Below are 10,878 nucleotides of genomic sequence, written 5' to 3' on the forward strand. Positions count from 1 at the left end.
TGTGTTGGGTAACGGGATGGATGGCAGGCAGTCAAATCAGGCAGGGCTGAGCCGCAGGCGAACAAAAGAAGGCGGACTCATCGGCGGCACATTCGAGGGAAAAAGTAGTCTGCGGTTGCGCAGTCAACTTCATCTCGAGCCGTCGATTTCTGGTGGCTGAGATTTTTAGGCAACGCCCTTCGACTGATTAAAAATGTCAGCTCGGTCCACATGCTCGGTGCTTTCTGCCCTTTCCAGAAATCAAATAAAAGCCACTGACATGTCAGATTTGATGTGCCGTGTATTTTGTTTTTTGCTGCACAACTTTGCGTGGTGAATAATATTAATCATCTCCCTGCTTGTTCCTTCCATCTTTTCTCAGACTAACTGCAACAATGAGCGACAAGCCCGACCTTGCAGAGGTGGAGAAGTTCGACAAGTCCAAGCTGAAGAAGACAGAGACGCAGGAGAAGAATCCCCTGCCTACAAAAGAAAGTTGGTGTCCTCGTTTCTTCTGGATTCCTCTTTTTTTGCACGATTCTTTTCCTATCATTCCTTACCCCTCCTCCTTTCCTCTCTCCTCTCCTTCACAGCCATCGAACAGGAGAAGCAGGCGACGTCGTGAAGCCCCCACCTCCCGTCATGCACTGTACACCCCTCACCCCTCCTCCTGCATTGCCTTGTTTTCAGTCACTTCTTTTTAGCTGTATAACTCTGTAACCGAAATTATGAAACGATAACCAAGCTGCACAGCCTGTGGATGGATGATGCCTTCGCCAGAGCGCCCACCCCGACCCCCACCCCTTTACTACTGTCACCTTTAACCACCGTCATGCTCGTCCTTCCGCCAGGGAAGAGATGAGGAAGATTTCTCTGAGGCAGAGAGGGAAGGGAGGGGACTGCAGAAGATGGTCCGTGAATGTGCACGTCTCTCCTTTTAACACCGCCTTGACCACCAAGATCGACGTGCAGTGTCAAGAGGGCGAGAGGCCTGAGGGATGGGGCGTGGCCTGCGTCCCAGGAAGCTCATCACCGTCTCACCAAAACCCACCAACCACCACCCAACTTTCTGTGTGGCTGCTTTTGCGCCAAAGCTGAGGCGTCAAGCTTTTTTGGTTTTGTTTTTGTTGTTTTTCTAATTTTCGGAAATGCACAACTTCGTCTGTACGCTGGCCAAAATGTACCCCCCCCCACAACCTGGAAAAAGAAACTGATACTGTTGTTTCAGTGTTTTCTTTTTTTCTTTTGTATGTACACAAGGATTTAAGAAAGTGTAACGGATGCCATCTAGATTCTGGGAGATGCGGTGAAAATGTAACGTGCTTTGGCCCTTTTTCGTTTGCTGTGTGGAGTGATTCAGGATGGCTTTTGTCGTCTCTGAATAGTTTCAAATGAGAGAAAAGGAAAAAAATGATTCTGCCAATCGATTCCATGTGTTTGCTTTGAACCGTAGAGCGAAATTCTTTTGGAGTTTTGTATATTCCCAGCAGTCATGTTACTCTGCCACAAACCATTACCAGAAATGGAAAGAAAAAAAAAGCAGTGAAATGTTGTAATAAAAAAATTTGTTACTAAAGAGGTGTGCTGCGAGAGTTTATCTGCACATTTAAATGTCCCCCACCCTGCATGCTGTATCACAATCCTCACACTTGTAGGTAGTTAGCAGGAATTTAAATTGGCTCCAGCTTACAGTTCAAGTCTTAGTCGAACCTACTTTCCACTCTACCTCACTCTTACCTTCCTATAGGCTTACTTAACGGATGAGGCACCATTGAAAGGCTTAAATGTCTTCCACGGCCGGGATTTACCAGCACAGGAGATGAGTTTTTTTTTAAATGTTGTGTATGTGTCGAGGTGGCGGAAGGGAAATGAAAGTTGTTAAACCACCTGTCATGAATCTTTCCTCTAGAGGAAGCTGTGAACACCACTGTCAGCTCGAATTACACTTTAAAAGCCTGAGCTGTGGAGCAAACAATCTCAAGTTCAGGATGTAGAGTAGACCAGCTGAGGAACTGATTGTGTAGGCACTCTAACAGCTACAGGTCTGATTTGATGCAGCATGAACGTGCTATACTGAATGACAGGGGAGAATAAGGGTGTACCTATAACAAGTTAGCTATTAGCTGGGTCGGTGCACTGGTGAGCGGTGGCTTATTGGGACAGGATGGCCGTGACCCAGCAGGAGATTTGCTCAGTCCTTCACCCTAAACTGCATTAATCCTAATTTAGCCACCGCCTACACAGCCTTACTGTTATTACCATGACATCTGTAAGACTTCCCGTCAGCAGCATGCATGCAGAGAACCTGCTGCATTTGTAAAGGTGGACATAATTCACGAGAGACCTTTTATTCAGGCTCTGGAGGAGCAGAGCCCTCATTGGCTTGCTTAGCACGGGCGTAGCGATGAATGCCTGAACTATCAGCTAATGAATTCTGCAAGTAAGTCAGATGAGTCTTTGCTGCAGGACTGACTCTGTGTATTTCCCCGGGGTGGGGGCTCGCAATCACTAAAGACAAATGCAAAGAGGAGACATCGTCACCGTCAGAGTTTGCCTCTTCTCAGGCCGAAGACGGGCTTGATCTCGGGCCATATAACAGTCCGAAGATCTTACGTGCTAGTGTAAGTGGATTAGTGTTAAGTCAGAGGCTGTTAATAAGGTATTAATCTGCATTGAGGAGGAGGGGTAGTGGCTATGGCAGGGAGAGCGGGCCCGGTCTTCACTCGGATGGGATTACAGCCGCCTGCGGTTCAACAGCATGCTGTGCGCCTCCGCTCGGGCCTGCATCAGGACCCCCAGAGAAAGTGACGGAGAATCGGGGTGGAGTCGCTGCTGTCTAGGGAAGAAGGGGAAAGGGGAGATTTGAGGGGAAGGGTGCGTCAGATGTGTCAGCACTGTGAGCTCGTTGGGAACCTATGGGTGTCCTGCCTGGTAACCCATGGCAACAGCTGCTGCTGAGTCACGTCCTGGGGGTTGGGCGGTTGGATGCTTGTTGTCCTCGTGGAGAGCTTTTCTCCCTGGCACGCACTCGACATCAAACCTGTCCTCCTGGCGCGTTTTCAACACTTGGGAGATTATGAACGCGTCGGGTTCTGCTGTGCTGTTTCTGTTCAGACGTTTCAACCATCTGGCCTTGCAGCACGGTGACTCAAACGAAAGGCATGTCTTTGAAACTGGCCTAATTAACAGAGGGAAGTGATTGATTAACGGCTGCTCAGTGGACGTGCTCCATAGTTGCAACTCTATTAGCAGGCTGTTCGTCCCCCTACACTTAGCAGTAATGGACACACGGTTACTGGATGTGACTTGTTTGTGGACACAAATAGGGCGGTTTGTTTTTAAACGGCTGGATGGATTGCATGTAAATTTGCACAAGACGTTAACAGTCCTCAGTTAAGGCGGGAGTGCCTTAATGGACCAACCATTGCAATATGCAGGAAGAGATAACGGTCTATAAGTCACAGGTCTGTCGGCCAGAAATCTGTGCTTCGTATCCTGTTACGAGCATTTTGTTTTGCACTTTGTTTTTACTTTCACTTTAACTTGCTGGTTAAATGAAGGCCCCAGACATTTCTTGGTTACACTAAAGGTCATTATACACAGCGTGCTGCCAAAGAGCAATGCAAGATTCACAATTTTTCAGATCTGAACTTGTTGTGTGACGTGCACGCACACAAAACGTGTTGTGCTTTATGGAAAATTCATCCTTAAAAAAACACACTGTGAAAAAATATACAGTTGACATCAAGCAGTGATGAGCTGGTCCAAGAGACGTTCTGGATTCATCCAATTCTCAGCAGCAGACAGCCCACAGGGAGAATTTCATACATGATCCAGGAGCTGCTTTCGTACATATTTCAGGACGTCAGTGAGGCAGTTTGAACCACATCGGAGGAGGCAGAGAAATAATTTCAGAGAGCTGATTGACCCAGAGCAGCCTTTAGTTGTGTGTCTGGAGTAAGGTAGGATCATTTTGGTATATACTCAGTACTGGTACACATTTTACGCTACAGCGTACCTGTTGCCTGATGCAGTGGTCTGATTGGTCTGGTCTATTTATTTGCACGTAAAAATACAGATTGATCCAAAAACCCCACAGATACTGCAAATGCACGTTGAAAACTGATGTCGTTCTAAGCGAGATGGCACGAGGTCATTTACAAGCATCTGCATGTGGCAAATTGAGTAAAAGCTGTCTCAACACGCTGTACAGTGGCACCAACTCTAAAAGACACATTTTAGATGAGCTCTTATTCCCCCAAAAATCCAGATCCAATGTCCCCCGTAGCAGGTAACAAAGAAACAAGGAGCCACGTATTACTGCAGCACCTTCACCGAGAGCTGCAGGTACAGCTAGGTTCCACTGAGCCGACTGAGTCAAACACTGGGTCTGCTGTGGATTCCCATGGCAACTACCCACCCAGGAGCTGCAGTGGCTCTCACGTTAACACCTGATTGTTATCATTAATAATATCTGCTGTGTCTTCAGCTGTTACTGCTGCGGAGGGGGCTAAACAGGAAAAACACATTCTGTGAGCGTCATGATTGTGGTTTCCTGTCCAAAGCGTATCTCTCTGTACTATCTGTGGTGTCATTGTTGTGTGCTGGCTTTACCTCCAGAAGTAAAAACACATACATGAAGACAATGGCTAATATATAGCATGTGTTCCTTCTCTGCTTCTGCGACTTAAAGGTCACTGAATGCAATCACTCCCCACAGATTCTTTTCTGCATGTGGTAGTGTTGAGGCTACCAGGCTAGCTCATAGTATGTGACTCCAGAGTGTAATTTAATACAGCTAGCAAAGTGCCCGGGGACTCCCACATGGTCATATGGATGAAACTAAAGCCGATGGAATCCTGAAAACAAATGAGAAGTAATATGAAAACTTTATTGGTTTATTTGATTTTCTGGCCATGCTCGTAACAGTAAACCAAACGACACAGCATCCACACATGAAATCAAACAAGACTTTCTTTTCTTCGCTGGTTATAATGTGGAGAAAATGTCCTTAAATCAGCCATCTGCAGGGAGGCGACAGAATTACTCTTGTGGAGATGTTTTTATGAGACAATGAGTGCTGGATTTTGTTACCCAGTAAAACAAATCACCAAATGGGATGATGATACATGGCTTTGTCTGGACAGCGCCGATGCACTAATGGTCAACTTAATATTTTATTAATAAAGATTAGACTAGGAAAATGGTTTCCTTTTTTAAAAGGGCTTCTTGCATTTTTCATAGCGGGGTGGGCGTGGTCTACTGTGGGATGTTTTGTCATCAAGGGCTGCACGTTTACAACCCGACATGGCTCAACCACAGAAATTAAGAAGAAATCAAAGAAAAAAGAATTGTTATTGATAGGAACAAAGAGATGCACATGACACCGTCCTGCACTGCTGTGCTGCAAGTTTGAATGCACCGTAACAATCGATGTAAAATCAAAAACACTGCATGCTCACTGGCTAACAATTTATGAATGAAAAGTTGTTAGCCAGTGAGGACTCCCCATGATAATCCTGGAACTAGAGATGAGGCCCATAATATCACCCGGAAGCTTTTTACTGAGCACACAGAGTAAGAGAGCCAAGGACCTTTTCCTCATAGGCTTTCTTTACAACCAGAAGTCACCAGAGGAGTCGCCCTCTGTTGGCCAATAAAAAGAATGCAGGTGTAAGGTACATCTATGGTGGCTTCGTCAGTCTTTAAGCTCTCTCTGTGCAATGGTAATATTTCTGTTTGGGCCTTGGTAGATGAAACAGGCTTTTCTCTAGTCCTAATGTTAGGTCCCAGTGACACAGGCCTAGAAACCAGCTTGGCAACCATTTGGCAACTGGTGGTTGTTTATTCTCTGACTGGTTGGTGAGTGGTCACTAGCAGTGGTTGTGAAAGCATTGCTAGGGACTGGTCAGTGACTCCCCCAGTAACCACCAGTTGTTAGAGAAAAGTATGTATTCCATGACCAGTTGGCAAGTGTTTGCTGGGGGTTGTTAGATTAGTCATAAAGAGGTGTATAGTGCTGCACCTCCTTGTGATTTCTTTTGATGCTTGCAGATTGGATGCCAGTAGTTTGCATGCATTCTGCAAACACTCGCAAACTAGCCAAGCAGAAGCAAAACTGTGAAAAGTGCCACGCGAACTGGAAGACGGGGAGCATTTGCCTTCAGCCTGGCACCATTTAAAATGCGTCAGTTGCAATGATAACGCATGTTTACTTTGATGGTAAACGCCCCGTGTTTCTGGTTTCACCATGGCTTGGCAAGAAGTGGCGAGTGATTTGCAGAAAAGTCGACAAACTACAGCAGAACAAAGGAATCACAAGGAGGTTTTTGGTATCTTTGTGACTGATTGCACCTACAGCCAGGCACTGAATGCACATTTTTCCTCTAGCCCTTAGCTGTCCAAGATATCAGCTTAGAACATAACAACATACGTAGCTCCTCACTAGCAAAACCTTGCTACTGGAAATGTAATCAGGTTTTGTTTTTGTCCGTATGAGGAGGCTGTGTTGGGGTATCGTGCTGGAAGGTGCTTTTTCGTCGACACTGCAGTGATTAGTGGACTCCATTTTTAAGGTAGTGATAGTTGGCACAGTTTACTGTTTCAGTAAACTGTGCAGCTCAGCGGAAGAGAGAAACTAAGGCAGGGCACACCCTTCAGATTTTCCTGGAAAATTATCCCCGAGTCTGTGACTAGAAATCAGTTTACAGACATTTTTAAGGAACAGAGTGCTCAGATGGTCTGTTCTGTCTGTGCTACTCCCGAAAGTTACTCCTATACAAGGAGGCCTACATAAAATATTCTTTTGAAATATTTCAAGCAGGTGTCAAAACCCTTTTTTTTTTTTTACCAGTCATGTCCTCTTTGTGCAATGTGTTTACAGATAAGTGATGTTCTGCATCCGGGGTTTATAGGAAAGCAGGAACTGTTTTATAGCATTTTTCTGAACAAAGACACAGAGTGTTGTAAAAAAAAGTCTAGTAAAACACACATGACACTGTAAAAAAGAGCACACATGTTCTCTTCCCCATAAAGCCAGAGTTAGCGCTCTTGTTGCACAAAATCGTAATTACATCAGAGCCCATGGATTGGTAACAGACCGTTAAACAGTTGTACGGGACCCTAATTACACCATCACACTGATGCATAAAAGCACAGCCACACTGAGCGGGCGTGGGCCCATATTACAGAGTGCAGCAGGCAGCTCTGCCTGTCTACAGCTTGGGTTGATTATTCCAGACATGCTCTATTAGCCTGGCCCCAGGTGGGGCCTCGATCAATGGTGTTTAAATGATGGTGACGCTCTCCATTGCTTGTGAATACATTAGCCCTAGCATTGTAGAGAATCAATGTGGCTGCACAGGCAGTAGAGCTCAGTGCAGCACATCAGAGTGTCAAACTGACTCACTGTGACTTTATGAGGCCCTCCTGTAAATATAATTTCTCATGTGACAACCACAAGTGAGTGTGAATAAAAGCTGGTCCTGCATCATATAGCCGTGCATGCATGTGTGAGTGCATGCATGATCAACACATGATCGCATGAAGAGATGTGTTGGGGAGTCACCTTGGTGCACTTGTGAAGTGTAAACAGGGAGAAGCTCTCAGCGACTGCTCTCCTGAGGGCTTACACAGTGCGACAGCCGTGACATTTCCACAGAGCGCAGAGGCTGTGGCTGCCATGCTGCAGACGCAACACTTCCTCCCTCGCCACGGGCACAGATCTGGGGCACTCTCTGCATCTCCTCTTCCTCCTCCCTGAAGCAGACACCTGACACTTTTGGTTTCTATTTTGCAAAAGAGCAGAGAAATGTTCTGCATTCGATAACTGTGACTCGGTCTACGGTGCTGTTCTGTTTTTTCACTTATCTGAAAAATTTTCAATTTACCTAAAATGTTGCAATTTTTACTGTCTCTAACTTTTTAAACCCAAGGAATGCAAAAGGGCACATCTGAAATGATCCCTGAACCCTGATGAAATTTGAAACGACACAGACCGTGGCACCCTGAGACTCTCCGAGGCCAAGCTCATCGCTAGGAGAATGTTGATCATCAGCGTTAATTACCCTCTTAATCCCAGAAGAAATCTGCTTAATTACTGGCCCTTTGCAACTAACAAGCTTTACATGTCATGCCCTTATTTGGGTTTTATTAATCAGCAAGAGACCAACATGAAGCAGCACAGCACAGGAGGCTCAGGAAACCACCTTTCGAAGAAAGAAAGCATCTGCCTGGCTTCACATGCTCACTACCAGTTCTTGTTGTGCTTTTTATAATAGAATCAAGGTTTTACCAGTTGAACCACATGCAGACTGTACACAAGCTTTGGAGCTTGATGGCTGTTACTGAAATCAAATATTCCTTAAGGGTGAAAAAGAACAAGTTTGTGCAACCATGTTTGAAGACAAAAAATGTTTTATGCATGAGCGAACAGCTATTCCTGCCAGTATGATGAGTCACAGAAAAAAGGCGAAATGATGGGAACGACAGCAATCATTTTTACCCAACATTATTACTGGTATTTGTGCAGGACTCCCTGCTGACCACCACATATGTGATCCATCTGTGTACAAGGGTTGATTGCAAAATTGTGTCACTTTTAGTGCAACTATTTTTAGAGCTTTTCTAGAAGTACTATCCTGACCACTTGTGTGTTGGATGCATAGGATGTATAAACCAGTGTGATATGACTCAGTCCTTAGTCAAGCCTCAAGGTGAGCATTTTATACTTTGCCAGCTGGTGTTTTGAAATCAGATGTGTTGCGGGAGAGGCGGATAAGATTGACAGTACACACATTCACAAAGTTTACACAAAATAAGCAAACAGTAACCAGACTTTAAATCATATTTGTAGAAATCTGAAGTTTTCAAAAGCTTGGCAAAAAAGGTTCGTCTTCAGCTTAAGATAAGATCACTAAATCTTCTTGGACCTGGAAACCATCTTTCATACTTTCTACGGTTGGATCTCCTCCTCTGTGAAATTAGCAACCCTCCACCTTTAGTCAGCCTCAGTCTTAGGGGTTTGCACCTGAAACCACCTTTTAATTACTTGGTCACCAATAATTTGCATAAAATGATGGCGACTTGTCTGCAAACATTCAACATTCACTCTCTGAGTGGTAGTGAAACTGGAAAAAGTGCAAATCAAACCAGAAACAGAGAAGTAAATGTAAATGTGCCTTTGTACTCCAGCTAACATGTCAAAAAAGTGCAAGTTTCACTACAACTTGGAGAGTAGTTTGCAAGTGTTTGCAGACAAGTTGCCATCTTCCATGCAAACTACAGGTGACTGTGGCAACCTGTTAGCAACCAAAACAAGTAGGTTTTCAGTACTAATTTCACCTTGCCACCACTGTGAACCTCCAGGAACCACTTGCCAACTAGCTGGAGAATGCACATTTGTCTCTTGTGACCAGTAGTTGCCCAGTGTAACTGGGCCCTTGTTCACGTTACTCTACAACACCACACGTCCACAATAATGGTCAAGTTAATGTCATGTGATTAACGGTGTGTGATTCCAAAACCTAAATACACTCAGACGCCTTTTGCAACCAAAGAATTGCCCCCTGCTGGCCATTAAGAAGAATGCAGCCTTAAGGCACTAACGCATTGGCTCCATTTTTAATACAAGTGTGCACTTTGTCCATCTTTTATGTGGTCTCTGGTTCGATCTCTTCTGTGAGTGTTACAAGGACTAAAATCTAGCAAGTGCGACTAACGCCAAGTAAAGTGTTGGTGTAGCCAACAAACCCATGTGCCAGCGCACCTGAAACTAGTTAGGGCTTTTGATTTTTATCTGTAGATGTTTGACTTGGAAGTCTTTTGTTGCCTTGAGCCATTATCTTAAGGCCCAGATAAGCCTTGGAAAAAAAAAAAGAGCGATTAGATAAGTTTCCTCAAGCACTGCCACCTGTGTACGCCTCCACCTAAAACATCTGGAGATCAAACCTATTTATTGTTAAATTCTTCTCTCGCTCCAGCTGAACATGATGCTGAAATGCCCGAGGACTCCGTTTTCAGCCCACAGTGTTTGTGTGGCACAAATGCTGATTGGTGATTCAGTTTTAGAAAGGCATGCTGCAGCTTTTCACACTGTCCTGACTCAAACTGTGGGCGACTGAATAAAGCTACTCTTCTCCTGCTGTAATTAAGAGAAGTTCCTGGGCTTTTGCCTCATGCTGCCACTTACACATTAAACCTGGCATGAATGGTATCTCTCAGTAGAGGTGCCAGTGTTGGTCAATTTGTGCCCGTGTTATCAGGGTGGGGTTGCACTGATAATTTAATCTGTCTGGGCCTGTGTGTGTGTGTCTCGTTCAATCTTGCAACAGTACATCTCAGTTGTTCTTGCCTGGAGGAACGTTTATTATTGTGCACATGAGTACAGGAGAGGGATGAATAATGTGCTGTTCATTAACTTTGTTTTGACGCTCCAAGGTTTATGGCATGCACATATTGCTCTCCTCGACATAGCATTCAAGACTGCCTAACCCACTTCAAGGCGTCTCTCAGGCCTCCTCCGAGTGTTACATCATATGGAGTGTGTGACATGAGACTTGCAGAGTTGCTCAAACAATGTTGCTCAAAGGCTGTATTGTGCAACACCCAGCCAGGGTCTGAAATTCACACAAACGATCGATCTCAATATGTTTTAATCGAGGGCTCTCTCACGCAGACGCTGATTGAATCTCAGGGTGATAGCACCAGCTCCACACCCGTAATCCACTTAACGTATCTTGCAGTTGCTTGTCACAGTGTTTAGTTTTTATTTCCCTTTCTGAGGTCATTTAAGTGGTGATAACAGCTGCTGGTATTGCAGTGAGTCACTCTGGGCCAAGGTCGCCATTAAGCCGTGTCAACAACAGCAAGGCCCAGCATACTTGACGTACAAGGTAAGAC

At 45.0% G+C, this 10,878-nt stretch overlaps 1 protein-coding gene across 1 annotated transcript in view; it reads left to right on the plus strand.

Moving 5' to 3' along the window:
* The window catches only part of LOC102201404 (thymosin beta 4 X-linked), a 2,522-nt gene extending 1,004 nt beyond the window's left edge, over positions 1-1,518 (plus strand). The window contains exons 2-3 of the mRNA XM_005752905.1: positions 362-474; positions 573-1,518. Of these exons, the coding sequence (XP_005752962.1) occupies positions 375-474; positions 573-604 (132 nt within the window). The 5' untranslated portion in view covers positions 362-374 and the 3' untranslated portion in view covers positions 605-1,518. The remainder of the gene's footprint in view (positions 1-361; positions 475-572) is intronic.
* The last annotated feature ends 9,360 nt before the right edge of the window (positions 1,519-10,878 follow it).

The sequence above is a fragment of the Pundamilia nyererei genome, unplaced genomic scaffold (assembly GCF_000239375.1).
Source record: "Pundamilia nyererei isolate P.nyererei 1_Seehausen unplaced genomic scaffold, PunNye1.0 scaffold00390, whole genome shotgun sequence".
Lineage (NCBI taxonomy): Eukaryota > Metazoa > Chordata > Actinopteri > Cichliformes > Cichlidae > Pundamilia > Pundamilia nyererei.